This window comes from Xenopus tropicalis, chromosome 3 (genome assembly GCF_000004195.4).
Source record: "Xenopus tropicalis strain Nigerian chromosome 3, UCB_Xtro_10.0, whole genome shotgun sequence".
Taxonomy (NCBI): Eukaryota; Metazoa; Chordata; class Amphibia; order Anura; family Pipidae; genus Xenopus; species Xenopus tropicalis.
Window position 1 is genome coordinate 40065225 of NC_030679.2, and position 16495 is coordinate 40081719.

A 16495-nucleotide genomic window follows, 5' to 3' on the forward strand; every position below is an offset into this window, starting at 1 on the left:
CTTTAATAAGCATGTGGGGCACTTAGACCCACTGAATGTTTACATGAGTATTCATTTAGCCTTTATGCACACCCTAAGTCTCTATAATAAATAACACATTTTAGGTTATAAACCTTGACTCAGCAACAGTCCTAAATATCAAAAAATCTGAAATTATTTTAGTAGGAACATTTTAAGTTACTAATTAGACATAACTTATATGTATTAATTCTACTGATCTAGCTTTGTTGCTCTTATCATAAACTAATGCCAAGAATGAGGGAAATGAATGCACAGAATTTAAATGTCCATATTTTATTAAAAATTCAGTTAACAATTAAAAAGAAATATTATTGACAACCCACTTTTGGTTTCTCCAAAGTTCCTAACACCTTCCAGCTGCATACCAGGCCGAGAGCGCAAATCATTACAGTAAAGTCTCAAAACTCTGATGCAGCGAAGGCCTCCAAAAAAAAGGGGCAAAAATAGCCAAAAGATCAAATCAACAAAAAAAAAAAAGTCTGTATATCATCAGTCAGAATAGAGGTTACTGGGAATTTAAGAAGCAAGTTTATCTATCCTTGAACCGAGGAAGAATTTGTCGAATCAGACAAAAATAAATAAACAGGGTATTAGAAATGGGGAGCAGGGAAAAATATTAAAAAAGCCTTAAAATGTGTTGTTCCTAGTATTTCAGTTACAGCTTTCTAGTTAACCTTGTCCTGAAATATATACAGGTTATTTGTGGCCGCCACTGCAATGATATTTTCTGAAGGGTGCCAAGCCGTATGTAGAATTTTTTTGCTAAAGTCCAGACTGTCCACACTAATTTCATCTTTTCTTCTTTTCCCTCCTACACAGACTTTGCGCGGTTTGAGGATTGCCCTTGGCTTGCTGTTTTCTCTGGAGGCCTCCAATGTGACATCCCGTTTGGTGTTGCGATCAAACATTCTGAAGAAGTTGTTGTAAGAGCCAGTCATGATGACACTGGAAGACAAAAGCATCAGCAGTTCATAACTGTCCAGGAAAATGTTTCAATTTTTCTCATGCACAATAAACAATAACATCCTTCTACTCTTATGGGCATATTTATATATATTTATATAGTCTGTAAGCCAACATCACCAGTAAAATTACCCATAGCAACCAATCAGATCTTTGCTTTTGTTTTCTAGCTTGTAGGGGACTGTTCAAATCTAATTGCTGATTGGTTGCTATTTCCTACACCACCCGTTGGCTTACACACTGTAATAAAAGGTCAGATGTCACACTTAGAAGACATAGATACAAATTCAATGAGCAGCCAGTAAAGTAATTATAAAAGCAATGTCTCTGTCAACATTCTCACCTCACCTAAATAAAAGATTACATGGTTAATACCTTAATATTACATATTTCTTGTCAGATTTGTAGTAAATCGTGAGGACTGTATTACTAGATACATGTATGGATGGTTGGAGATTCTTCTGAATACATGCATACATCATATACAGGGCTTCCATATAAATCTTTGAGTATCACTAACTTTGTATTTGTTCCCTCCCTAGTCACTTTTATTGTAATGTGGGATTATAATGTATATTTTATGTACCAGGACACCATCAAGAGTTGTATGTACACTACATTTTCACATGACACAGCCCTGAAAAAAACCTACTAATTCTGACAGAGCACAGTATTTCTGATTATCTATTGTTCTTAGTGGCCACTTTGAAAGCCTCAGGGAATATTGATTGTTGCAGTATGATATGGCCCAGAAGAGTTGTACCATAGGAAGAGTAGGTTGCTTGTATCATGCAAAGAAACCATTCCTGTCACAACAAATAGAATACAGTACGTTGTTTCAAACTCTTCCAAAGAAAGGGAAAGTGTGCACTACATAGTCATGTCTACTGTGGAAATGAAATGGAAGCACATTCCATTTAATCTGATACAATGCATAGGGTTTCTGTATGCATTTCTTTGCAAATAAACTTGTGCACTAGTGATGTATGGTTTGACCCACAACCCAATGAACCTGCAGGTTTACCCTTAGGTTAGGTGGATTAGGGTTAATATTTGGGCAACCATTGCAGGTTCAGATTGGGTGCAGGTCAGACAAGAGAAGTACACTCTTCCTTTGTTACCACATTTTCTTGGAAACAAAGGTATGCAAAGATGTAGCACAGAGAGTAGAAGACGCAGGTACATTTTGGGTGCAGGTCCTACAAAGGCAACATTGCATGGATTAGGGTCTAAGGTTTTCCCCACCCCCACATCACTATGGTTTATTGCACACAGCATCCTTCACTAATACATTGTGTTCCTAGCTCAGTTAGCTTAACCACCAGTGCACATCTTGTCAGGAACAAGGTAACTAGCACTAGGAGGGGCCTAGACAATAGATATGAGATGAATGTGCTGTTGGTGGTGGCAAGGGTGCTTGTGGGACTACTATTTATACACTCTAAAATGCAACAAATATTGAAAAAGAAAGCTATTGCTCTCACAAATATGCCTGTTTAAAGGTTTTACATTATATTTAAATAGCTATACATCGGGTTATTTACGATATAAGATTGCCCTAAGGATCTACATGTTGTTTGTCCTCACCTGTCGGAGCCATTCCATACACATTCAAATTTGTCAAAAATGCAGTCATTTTCATAGAGCGAGCATAGTTTACTGCGGAGGTAATCATGAACCTAAAAGACATAATGGTGAATAGGAAAAAATTGAGTAATATGGATAATTGTCATGAGGAAGTTCCCCTTTAAAGAATTAATTTATTCAGTTATCCTAGTATTCTTGCTCATGTTCTAGCTAGTCCCTTCACTACTAATCTTCACTTCTGAATTCCACACTATTGTTTTGTTACCGAGGTAAATAAAAGAGGAGTTTTACCTTTAAAGCAACTTTTAGTATGCTGTAATGAGTGCTATTCTGGTTTTCAATTTTATTATTTTATTTCTTGTTTTTTAATTATTTAGTTTTTTATTCAGCAACTCTCCAGTTGGACTGTGGAGACTTGTTCCCTCCCATTATCACTCTTGCCCTGTTGCACCTAGCTGACAAAAGACGCAATGACACCGTTGTGTGGGTGGAGTTCGGCCACAGCTTTATTATCAAATACAACGTCCAAAATTAGTCCTTGCCATGTATATTCAAACTTTTCCAAACAATAAACCATTTTGTTAACGAATGCCGGCCGCTGCGAACGCAGTGGGCATGTAGAAGCCATAAGACAACATCAGAACTTAAATGGGCAAGGACTACCCCCCGCGATTTGCTGTGACAAACCACAAATCTATATTGATATGATGATTTTTTTCATTTTATTTTTTTTAAAAATTTTTTATAAACAGAGTGTGCTTAAACAGGGAGGGTGGGAGGGGGATGCAGCTCGGTGGAATCCAGGAAGCAGAGTGGCAGCAGCAGCGCGGGAATGCAGGCACAGAGGAGGGAGGAGGAGCGAGCAAGGGGGGGGGGGCTGCACTTTCCTGACTGCACTAGCTGGGTAAGTTAACCCCTTACAAGCACGGAGGGAACTGGGCCACAGCTGGCTCCACAGTCCCTCCGCGCTTTCATTATTTATTTCAGCGCTCTCTAGAATGTTAGTAGGCATATGGTTTCTAGGGTCCATATTAGCCTAGCAACCAGGCAATAGTTTGAATGAGAAACTGAAATATGGATAGAAAAGGGTCTGAGTACAAAGAAAAGTAATAAAAGGTAACAATAAAACAACAAATTGTTTTTTGGCTGTCAGGGACCAATTAAAAAGTTGTATATATGTATATAAAAAGTTCTATAACATTCTAAAGGTGAACCACCTCTTTAAGCCCCAACAACCTGACAGCAGTTACATTTCCAAGCTTGACAGCTACACAGTAAAAATGAAGACCAACTGCAAAGTGTTTTTGAATGACAATGCCTACATCATATTAAATGTGCATTTGAACAACTTATTAAATGGCAGTCAATGTTATTAAACCACCACCATTACAAAGAAGTGTGGAAAAGCATGAAAGTCATACCTGGTATGTTTCTATGGGTCTGTTCTCCATATTCAGGTCCCACACTTTTACAGTCAAATAATCTCTGGTCATAATATACCGCCCACTGTGGTTAAACTTCACATCCGATATAGAAGAAATGATTTCAGAAAAAAATGACCTGTTGCTGGGATCCTCGGGCTCTTCAAACACTGGAATTATAAAAGTAACATGAAATTCTATTATTATGTTTAGTTTGTCTTACTACCTCTCTGTAAAGGCAATGGGTTATGTTATTGCTTGTGCAATACCTGCAGCCACAACCCTGGCCCCCTAGGGTCAACCCCTTGTAGAAGAATTGTAACAATAAAGGCCAATCAACAAGTTAAAACAGAGGCCGATAAATGGCTGAACCTGAACATTTTCATAGCAGTGCATAATTGTAGGTTTGTAAACTGGTTATAAATTAAAGTATATATATATATATATATATATACACACATCTGTAAATCTTCTGCCTGCAACTACCAGTCTAGAGCAATGTACAGTCAGACAGGTACACATCAATCGGCTTCATTGCATCAGGACAACATATCAGTATTTATTTTGACAGCTATTATTTTTTTTAAATCTATTGCTCTCCCTGTATGACCTTATTTTGGTTTGCAGCATTTATTCATTAACTAGTTATTAAGTTACTGGTTCTGCCAATCAGAATCCTCTAGACAGTTACCCTTGTAACTAGATGCCTGGTTGTATTTAATAGTGTTCCCGTCAATCTCTTAGGTCTTGAAAACACTGAAATATGGTTTGGATCACATTGTGCAGTTCATAGTGCAGGTATAGGATCTGTTATTTAGAAACCTGTAACCCAGAAGGCTCAGAATTATGGAAGGGCCATCTTCCATAGACTCTATTTTATTTAAATAATTCACATTTTTAAAAATGATTCCTTTTTCTCTGTAATAATAAAACAGTACCTTGTACTTGATCCCAACTAAGATACAATTAATCCTTATCAAAGGCAAAACAAACCTATTGGGTCGATTTAAGGTTTAAATTATTTTTGAGCAGGCTAAAGGTATCAAAATTACAGAAAGACCCCTTATCTGGAAACCCCCAGGTCCTGAGCATTCTGGATAACAGGTCCCATACCTGTACTTTTTGCAACTTAATAAAATGTACATTGCAAGGATTTAATACAAAGAGAGGGCATTATAACTTTCTTGTGCTTTTATGGCTTTCTTAAGTTGGAAGTTAATTAAAATTAAAGGGGAAGTTACCTTTCAACTTCAATTAACTTTTAAAAGTTGTTGATGGGCCCTTTCTAAGCAATTCAATTTGTCATTACTTATTTTGTATGGTTTTGAATTATTTGTGTTTTTATCCTGCCTCCTTCCAGCCTGCTACTGAAAATATGACCTTGTTGCCTGGGGTTACTGACCCTGGTTAACGACCCTGGACCCAGCAACCAAAACACATACTGACTTGGAGGATTCCAGTTTTATTATTCCTATTTTTTATCAATTTCTATTCAAGTCCTCTCCTATTAATATTCCATTCTAGCTTTCTAACTGTGCCCCAGTTGCTACAACCATTTAGTCCTAGCAACCAGGCAGAAATTACAATTTCAAGACTGAGAGCTGGAGAAAGAAAAAAAATGAACAATTAAAGAAAAACAAAACACAAATTTGAGATTAATGGAAAATTGCCTTATAATATTGCTCTCTAAAATTCCCTTTAGCTCCTAGAAAGGCTTATTGCCAAGTACCATATAAAGAAGAAGAATATTTGAGAATTTCTCTCGGTGCAAATGGCAGCACAAATACAGCAGGAAAAAGAGCTCTCTGGCTAAATTATTTAAAGGGGAACAAAAGCCTAAACTTCCCTGCTAATTTAAAAAGAAAAGCAGCACAAAGAATATTATATTTGTCAAAGAATTCTAGAATCTTATTGTACAGCGCTGTGGAATATTTCGGCACTTTATAAATAAATATTAATAAAATAGAATATAAGGACAGGTTTTTTTGTAATTAACAAAAATGTTAGGGGCAAATTTATCAAAATGAGAGATTAAAATTCACAACAGAAAAATTCAGCTTTTTTTAAAAAATGCAACTTTTTATTCATTCCTATAGGATTTTTAGAAGCGTATTTATCAGTGGGTGAAAGTTAGAGCTCACCTTTTGATAAATTCCTATAGGAATGAATAGAAAGTGGGCAAATGTTTCTGTAGTGAGCTCTAATCTCACGTTTTGATAAATCCACTTCTTAATAACAGCCAGTCTAAATGATTAAAGATTGCTCATGTGTATTAATAAAGGGCCATGTATAATATATTCACTATAGCTTGGTATGGCTATTAGGACGATAACAATTTAGATTAAAGTGGAATTTAAAAACATAAAATACACAATAAGAACTTAGAGAAACCGTAATGGGTCTAATTAAAGGGAAATCTAAATTGCATGGTTACAAACAACCACATGGGGCCTTCCACTTGTAGTGTCCATTCAATGCCCTGCAGTTGTTTCCATGGAAACCAGATTCCCCGCTCCCTTCCATCACTCCTTAGAAGGGAAAATCACTCAACTGCCTTCGACAGACAGGGATACACCAGGCAAAGGTCAACTCTATATACAATCTTAACAAAGTCTCTATTGGAGCGATATTATCTTTATTCAGAGAAAGAATTTCATTAGAGACAGTGAGATTAAACAGATGCATATCTCACCGGCTCAGACCTTTCCTTTCATAAAGATAGGGGGAAAATTGCAGGACTGAGATTTCTTCAGCTGCAGAAAAATTTCCTATTGCCCAGATCCAATAGCAACTGTATAAACTAGTAATGAAGTCTGTGCTAGGCAGGCTACACATTCTGCCTTCTAGTTTGTGTGCTCGTATGGTGGGCAGCATTTGTATTTACTGCTGTCGCTATAGGCCTCTAAACCCCAAAATCCAAGGGTAGTTCAGTTATATGAAATTACACCGAGGATACATGGCCCTGCGCAGCCTTACAGTAATATTTATAGCAGCTGCTGGGTCCTAGAGGATATTTTATTACTGCCAGAGCCGGATTTCACTATAGGGCGCCCGCAGGCCGCCCCCTTTTCCACCTCCCCCCCAAAGGATTCGTTCACATACGGCGCACTGGGGACAGGACGCACGGACGTTTTCTGAGCGCCCTGTTCCCAGTGCTCTATAAGGAGCAAAATGTACATGCGGCTGGGCCACATGCCGCCCCTAAATTTATGCCACCCTAGGCCCGGGTCTTTGTGGCCTCGGCACAAATCCAGGCCTGATTACTGCCCACTAGGTAATAGATGAGAGCAATTATATATCTATATCATAGCAATTATATATGCCGGTATATATACAGTGTATATATATATATATATATGTGTGTATGATTTTGAGGAACAGCATTAAAAAAAATACTATATCTATATACAGGATGCAAATCTTGGCTATATAAATCACAGTAATCATTTTTTGAACAGAATATACACTATATGGTAGAAGTATCCGGACACCTGCCTGTCCAGCATCTCTATGCCAAACCTAGATTATTATTATGAAGTTTGCCCACTCTTTGCTGCTGTAACAGCCTCTGCCTCTGGAATAGTGCAGGTGGGATTTGCCTAAGCCACAAGAGAATTGGGAAAGTCTGACACGGATGTTGGCATGTAGTCAGCGTTAATTCATCCCACTCGTATCAAAGCAGACTCATTCTTGTACAGACCTCGTTTGTAAATGGGGAGTACCACCATGCCAAAACAAAAGAGCGCCTTCCCCAAACTGCACAGAATTGTTATACACAGTAATATTCATTTGTTGGCGAGGTTGCCAAACAAGTGGCAGTATGCCCAATCAGGCAGATCCAATTATGTGGGCCCTGCAACAATGATTAGATAATGATGGGCAGCTATGCAGGCCCATTGGGAGAGGACAACATTAATGCACTAATGCAGTCACCACCCAGGGCTGGAACTAGGGGTAGGCAGGAAAGACATGTTCCTAGGCCGCAACAGTGAAGTGGAGCTAGGCACATACCTCTTCTGTTGCCTGCCCCTAGTCCAGGACCTTGCCCGCTTGTCATATCTCTCTCTACTGCATCGGGTGTGTGTGCTTGCTCATATGTACACCATTGTTCTTTTGTGTACTCGTTCATACATGCATGTGCACATGGGGACAGGGTTGAAGTGGCTGAATGGTTGCCTAGGATGATCAGCCAGCTTAGCCCAGCATTGTCCCCATGCGACAGCATTTTCAAACCTGGACACAGAAAAATAAGTTGCCAACTTGGTCTGAAAGAGCAGAATTAGACTCTGAAATCTGTCTGTGTAAGGCCAGCTTTAAAGGTATGCTTTCAATAGAACCCAGGGCCCCAGACTAAACCATGAGTAAGTAAAGCCTCAGAATATTGTTCCCATCTTTACCATCTGCATTCAGGCAGGTAGCATTCTCCTGGCATAAGCCAAACCCAGACTTGTCTGTCTGACAGATGGCAAAATATCACCAGTCCAATGGCGGTAACCTTTCCATCACTTCAGCCTGCACTTGGCATAGCACATGATATTAGGTTCTTTTGCCTCTGGTTACCCATAACAACTAGTTGTTCTGCTTCCTGAGAGAGTCTGTAACTCAGCAGTGAGTTCATGTCATTTTAGAGTGAAGACACATGGAGCTACTAGTAGCAGCTACTTGTCGTGGCTATTAAAATAGACAATGCTGATCATTTACTGATAACTGTCTCTATGTGTGTTTTAGCAGAGGCAATTCTCAGAATTGTGTATGGCAGGGGAATTTCTGGAGTTTAGTAGCCGTGACAAGTAGCTGCTACTAGTAGCCCAGTGTGTCTTCACCCTTAGACAGAATGTCTGAATACTTATACCATATAATGTCAACACAAAGTAATCTGGTCAAGGCTAGCATTGCTGCAAACTTTATTTTTCAACAGATCACCATCTATATTTTTGAGGACTCAAAACGTATTTTAAACTTTCTCAATGCTATTAATTAGGAATTTGTTAAATTAAAAAAAAATAATTTAAAAAAGTACATTTAAAATTCATTTTTTGTATCAATATTCTAAATTAATATATTCATAAAAGTGATAAACAGACATTTCCTTTACACCTGGTCCCATTTCCCCATGTGAAGCCATTCAGTAAAATGAATACAAGGGGACAGGAGATTATTTCACGCTGTGCAGTCCATCTAACAGGAAACCCTTGTTTACTTCTATTGTCACGCTTTCTATAACAGTTGTCATTCCTATTCCTCTATTTTCATTAAAGGATAAAGTTATTAAATTTTCCCAGTGTCCTCTGAGAATTCATCTATAAAAGTCAATGTTACTTTTCATTTTCAACTCTGATGAACTGTTTCACTTGAGCTTTGCCCATCAACTGAACAGCAAATTGACTGAAAGCCACTGAATGCAGGAAGAGGGCGTGAAGAAGAAAATCAATCAGAAATGTCAAGGGAGAGGTCAAACTGAACTATTGTGTTTTGGGAGGATTCCTTCTACAGGCAAAAATATTCAAATTTTTGGTTTCCTTAAATCATTTTGTATCATATGGAGAAAATATTTAGTGTTGTACTAGGTATAGGTCTTCTTTTTATTTTGTCTTTTAACTCTTTAGATTGTAAGCTCTGCTGGGATGGATGTGAATGAGGAAACACATTTCCTTATGACACCATATTAATGGTAAGATTTATCTCTGGCCTAATAAAGCACAGCTTCGATTGGCCAAATGCTATTAGAATGCTCAAACCTACTATTCTGACTGGTCTAATAAAATACAGCTTTGATAGGCCTAATGCTGCTAAAACCTATGCCATAGACATATTAAATGTCTGGTTATGTTCCAGTATTTTATAAGCCTGATACCTTAGGACTGTAACTTTTAACTTGTATAGGCGTCTCTGCCTACCATCCATTTTATCTATATTAGTATATTGAAACTATCTTTTACTACACTGTATATTATATTATTATACTATTATATTATTATACTGTATAATATATTATTCCTTCAGGCCCTAAATAACAGGCATTTCAGAAAAATAAGCCAAATCAAAAGTGTGCTCTCACTGGAATCCCTAGCAGCATGTTGTTCAATAATAACCCCTCTGCACTAATTAGAATTCTCTGATCACACTCTGGGAAGGTTAAGGGCATTTGTTTGCACCCTATGCTTCATTGAACCAGCTAATGTGTATTGTACAGTTGTAAGCTGGCATTTTAGTTAATTAAGGAGCACTTCCTACTGCTGTCCGTCCTGCGCTTTCATTTCTACAAGACAATATAACCGTGTTCACCTGACAGAAAGAACAGGACAATTTATATTCTGTTCCGGTAGAAATTCTGTAGCTCTCCTAAATAAAAAAAAAACCCTACACTGTATGGTAAGTCCCTGACAATCCCCTAGATTGGATTCGGATTTTGTTTTATTGATATTGCTTCTTTTTTTTAGAACAGTTTTCTAGAGTAGTCTATTTTTCATTTCCCTAGGTATGTTTATCTAACTGAACAGAATTAATAGAATTTTGCTAACCCAGAGAAATTGGGCTTAAAAAAAAGAAATTCCCATCTGCTTTGCAACACTTTCATTGCTTGCAAAATGTCTACATTTACATGTTCTGCCTCACAAATCAGGACCAGATTGTGTCTTTATGCTTTTTTAATTATTTGTCTTTCTATTCTACCTCTTACTAACCTGAAAAGATAAATGGTGACTTGGTTTTTATCCATCATGGGCCTGGAAGTTTTTTATTTACATTTATATTCTTTATTTCTGCTCATCTGTTTAATCACACTCTTTCCTCTGCTGGCTTGGTTGCTATGTAAGTTGACCAAATACCTGTTTCAATCTTCACAACCAAAAATGTGTTTTGAAACCAGGTGTATAACAGGGCCAGTATAGGGTAAGGACTTTAGGGATGCATTAGAATGCAGGATTTCGTTTGGGATTTGGCCTTGTCCAGTATTCTTTGCTGCATTGCTCTTCTTAACTCTCACAGCTGCACCTGCTACTGAATTAGACACCTCAGCAGAATTTGGTTTTGAGCCTCAATACATGGCCTAGGATGGGAGACATGTTGATACTCATTTGCCCTGATCTTTCAGAAGGCCTATCCTGATCAGGCTTTAAAGGAGAACTAAACCCTAAAAAACAAATATGTGTAGAAATGCCATTCTAAACTTACTGCACCAGCCTAAAGAGTGCTGAGTGTCCATAACAGGATTGATTCAAACCTTAGAATCAGTAATTTCTTTGATTCTCTTAGGAGTGTCAGTGACGCTGCACATGCTCAGAGAGCTCTGGGCAGCTGTTGAGAACCTAAGCTTAGGGGTCGTCGCAAATCAAGCAGAAAATTAGGTTTGTCTGTAATATAAACAGATGCTTTAAAGCTAATGATTAAATTCTGATGTTACTTGCACTGGTTTTTGATATTTTATTTATATATTTATATATACACAGTATATTGTGCATCGGTCCCTAAGCTTAGTAGCTGACAGCAGCACAGAGCATGTAGGGGCATCTTTGTGCTAAAGGGCTGTGGTTGCCTTGCACTGGTACAGAAGCCCAAGACATAACGTACAACATTTCTAGCCTACGTCTTTACTTAGGTACTTTAGTTCTTTTAGCCAAAAACATACATTAATGTATATATACACTAATACACTATCTGATACGTATATGGTCTGGCAACTTTACAGTAGGAATATCTGTAAAAGTTACTTTTTACTACCATACATTTAATGGCATTCAGTACAATAAATCTGCAAAACATGACATTTTCTTTCCCAACACTCACACACTTGAACACACAGTTAGCGTTGGTGCACTTACATTTAGAATGCCTGTCGCACAGAGCGGAGGAGCGCATGTCGCACAGCCGTATTGTCCCTTTACTGCTGCTGTATACAAATGTGTTGCAATTATGTGGATGGAACTCTGCTGCTGTAATCACTTCTGTAAGTTCTTCCATATTTGTTGGTTTAATATCCACAATATCTGATGTGCGGAAAATTAAGGGCAAACAAGGTTAAACTCCAAAACGTGTTTTTAATGTGTGAGAAGTAATGCAGTTTTATACCTGTTCCAATGTATGTTTTTCTTCTTCGGAGCTAGTAGGAGTCAGACCACATAAATGTTTTTTTGTTCACCTTTAAGTTAACTTTTAGCATGTTATAGAATATCCTATGCCAAGCAACCGTTCAATTGGTCTTGACTATTTAATTGTCATCATTTATTTTAATTATTTGCCTTTCTCTTTTGGTAGCCCCTTTGTGGACTGGCAGCCTACAGAAGGTTCAGTTTGTCAGTACACCTGTTTTTTTATGCCACCAAAACTTGCCCAAAAGCCAGGAATTCAGAAATAAGCCCCTGCTTTGAGGCCACTGGGAACAACATCCAAGGGGTTGGGGAGCAACATGTTGCCCTAAGCCACTGGTTGGGGATCACTAGTCTATGTTATAGTTAAAGTTAATTTAATATGTAACAGAAAGATGGAGACACCTGCACCCCAATGATTTACACTACTCCTGTTTTTCTACATCTCACCTTTTTCTCTCACATATTGACCTAATATTTGTGTCTAAAGGGGTACTAGCAGGTCTAAGTGAATCTGTATATTTACCTAGAGGTATATCGGACCATGCTCCACTACTAACAAACTGGGAAAATCTGAAAACTAACACACATAGGAGATGGTCCCTTAACCCAGCATGGTTAGATATTCTAGACATAGATGAACAACTTGGGAGTACAATAGGAGAATTCCTTGTACATTGGAAAATCTAATACATAAAACAAGAGAAAATATGGGAAAAAAGGCTAGAAAAATCCACTTAGGAAGATATAGGCGGTATTTTAATAAAGCATTTTAAGATAATATGTTAGTAAACTGTAATTTGTGTCAACATCCTGAGGGAAAAGGTCAGAAATGAACGGGGGAAAGGAAAATGGTTACAAATGAAAAAGTCACAATGTAATTTCAAATGCAACATAACTCGCAATTTTTGTCACTGCAAAACATGTCTTATGCTAGAACCTTATTACATTGCGTAACTCTGCCTCATAATATGATGTATATATGCTGAAACTGCTGTAAATTCTTCTCAATAAACTTGCCTGAATTAAAAAAAAAAAAAAAAGTTAATTTAATGTCATGTCCTCCCAGTGCTGCCTCCACCCAACATCTCCCACTTCAAGTTAATAAAACAGTAACTTGCTGGGGGTGCTCACATTTTTACAGCTTCTTTGTGGAATGAATATATTGGTGGTAAGTATGCAGCATGGTGTGGTGAGTAAATAGGGGCAATCAGCAAAAGGCAAGGACTACAGGAGGTAGGGAACATAAAGACTGTATTAGTGAATTGATGAGCAAGCTGTCCTTAATAGTGCTCAATAAGTAACAGACCTAACAAACTGAACATTTGCATCATGCATAAAAAAATGTGCATTTCATGATGTACTCTTGTCCACTAGACTATTCATAGTGACTTTTTCTTCCATTTACTGTCCCCCCACTAGTCTTTCCATTTTTCAATACATAAAGTCAATGTTGCCACCAGCTATATAACCGTACTGATGTTTCCACTGGTAACAAAAAAAGACAATGTTTCAATAAGCAGAAGTAGCCTCCAAACATGAACCAAGATCCCCCCATATCAGGGCAGGTTTGCACAATACTCTCATACAGGGCCGGACTGTGGATTATGTGGATTCTGGCACATACCAGAGGGGCTGCTGTAGGATGCAATAGATAGTCACTATTTATTAGGCTGGGGGGGCTGTTTGGGCCTCTGTGTGCTTAAAATGCCAGGGCCTATTATGTATCAAGTCAGAATTATTCATCCACTTAATGATTCACTAGTTTTCCAGTGAGAATATCTTGAAAATGAGCAAAGTTGAAGGAGGGGATAAGGACAGGTTTGAAGACCTTTGACATATGTCTCCAAGAGGATGGTCAGCAGTGATGCCAAGCGCTGACATGAATCATTCATGGTACAAAAATATACATTTGTAAAAAGGTTGAGTAAATGATTATCTGTCAAGATCTGATCAATATTGCCAAAATCACAGACACAGATGGAAAGCCAACGGTATGCTTCTAGGTTGATTTGGCAGATTCTATGAATAAACAAGCAATTTTTTGGGCAGGCATGGATTCACTGTGAAATTCCAAAGTTCTCTATTTGCAAAACTGCCAAAAATTCTGTGTATAAATATTAAAGTACCCAATACCTTCTACTTTATTTAACCACACTGAGTGGTTGTCCCTTTCCCTGCACTTTCACACAAAATGATCCTGTGCACAAGTTGCTTTTATTAGGTTGAAGGATACTAAAACTTCGATTTGTTATTTCAAGGTTCCACAAGTTTATTCTCAGGTCATCTGCTGACATGTAGGTTTCATAGTCGCTGTTCACAGATATGGAGTTTATGTGATATGTGTGGGCATTGGAAAATACTCTTCTAGGTGTAGCCTCAACCATCAAATCCATTGGCCTCAACACAGGTACCTGAAATGAAAAGTAAAAACAAAAGTCATATAATTTACCAACCCTTCCTACACATGGAGAAAATCAACTCACTTTAGGTTTATTGCTTTTTAGACTTTATGGTGCAACATTTGGTCAAAGTTCCCCTCATAAAAAGGTTGCAGATATATTAATAACATTGTCATATTGATGATACAGCAAGCAAATATGGACTCCAAACTGCATTCTTATTGTCCTTCAGGCTGGTCTTATAGAATTATTAGCATATGGGGGCTCATTTATAAATATTGGGCAAATTTGCACCTCGGCAGTAACCCATAGCAACCAATCAGTGGTTAGATTTTTCCAGCCAGCTGCAAGTTGAACACTGAAAGCAATTATCTGATTGGTTGCCATGAGATACAGCTCAGGTGCAAATTTACTCTGTGTTTATAAATGACCCCCAAGTTGTCTTTCAGGCTGTACCCCCATCATTTGATACACCTCCCCCATAAGGTGTAGCACCTGTAGCCAAATTATTTGGTGAGCTTTAGTTTTCTATCGTACCAAAGAATGGGTAGCATTGTGAATCTAATGTGGTAATGTTATAAAAGCCAAACATTTTGCCCAGGTCTAGTAACCTATAGCATTGATCAGATGCCCGTCTACAGTTTTCCAGTAAATGCTACCTGCTGACTGGTTGCTATGGATTGCTAGAAATGCAGCTGATGTGTTCCTTTTATTACATTGCCCCTAAAGAGTAAACACATAAATACAATTTGTTCTCAAGACCTTTTAAGAACCTCTAACAATGTATTTGTTCCCAGGTTTGAGCCAGTGTTAATTCATTTCAAGATCTACTTAAATATTTAAACCTGCATTTGACAATACAATCTGAATACTCAAACAATTGGAGACAGCATCATTCCAACCCTTGAGGAGTCTCAATGTCCATAAGATAGATGGTGGAAGTGTTAGTTCTACAGCTGGACACTGGTGAGTTGTTAGCATTGCTGATCTAGGTTCTGGTGTTTTCAGGAGTGACCATGCCGACAACCCTTGGCCACCTAGGCAACCCAGTCAACCCAGTCAGCAGCAAGGACAATGATATGGAAGCATGGACTAGGGGTAGGCAGAGAAATACCTGCCTGGAGCCCCCCATCATTGTGCCCTAGGCATGTGGCTTTGCTGCCTACCCGTAGTTCCGGCCCCGAGTGTTTTAATGTGACTAGGGCATGAGCTTTGGATATTTCTCCCCCAGGTCTCCCAGGTGCCCTAGGTTCTTTCCACACAAGGTTAATTGGCTTCTCATAAACCTTACCCTAATATGCATCTGTGTTAGTAGGCCCATGGCACTGTAATTAGAGTGTAAGCTCCACTGGGGTATGGACTGACATGGATGATTAAATACTCAGTATAGCAATCAAGAATATACCATATTAACCACGCATAACAACAGAATCAGATTGCCATAAGCAAGAATGGCCTTTAGTTTAGTTCATTAGTTTGTGATAAATACTGTGCTTTGATTTGATATATAAACACTGGGAATTATTTACTATGAGTTGTATTTAAACCTCCAAGCTTTTCAGCTTGTTATGAAGCCTGATACTGCTATATACTAGGAAGCCTGCAACCACACTTGCTAATGAATGCCTGCCCCAGGTAAAGTATGTATGAAGAAAATCATTGGTTCTCTAGGGAATGCCAAGAATCTCACTCATTTACACAGCGCCATTATCATATTCATTGCATGGTAGGACAAGGTTACAGTATTATGCATACATTTATTATTAGCTTCAGAGCACTAAGGCTTATTCCAAAATGTTGCATATGGTGCATTTTCCAGAAACCCCAAGTGCCCCTAGCTACTAAGCATCATCCAATCGAGCCTCTCAAATACCAAGTCACAGTCAATGATTGAGGCACAAGACTAGAGGATATACAGACAGGAAAAGCCACATTCCCATGTAGATTTCAGTTCTCCTGGAGAGACTGTTTCCCTTTGATCCCCGCATACTTTGTTGTTATTATGAAGAAAAACATC

General features: G+C 38.2%; 1 protein-coding gene across 3 annotated transcripts in view; it reads right to left on the minus strand.

Moving 5' to 3' along the window:
* Positions 1-271: 271 nt before the first annotated feature.
* Positions 272-16495, minus strand: part of ppp2r2b (protein phosphatase 2 regulatory subunit B, beta) — a 181195-nt gene continuing 164971 nt past the window's right edge. For 2 of the 3 annotated variants that reach the window (XM_012959021.3, XM_012959022.3), the window contains exons 5-9: positions 14313-14490; positions 11813-11977; positions 3993-4162; positions 2572-2663; positions 272-966 (exon numbers count right to left, since the gene is read on the minus strand). In XM_012959021.3, the coding sequence (XP_012814475.1) occupies positions 687-966; positions 2572-2663; positions 3993-4162; positions 11813-11977; positions 14313-14490 (885 nt within the window). In that variant the 3' untranslated portion in view covers positions 272-686. 3 annotated transcript variants of the gene reach the window in all.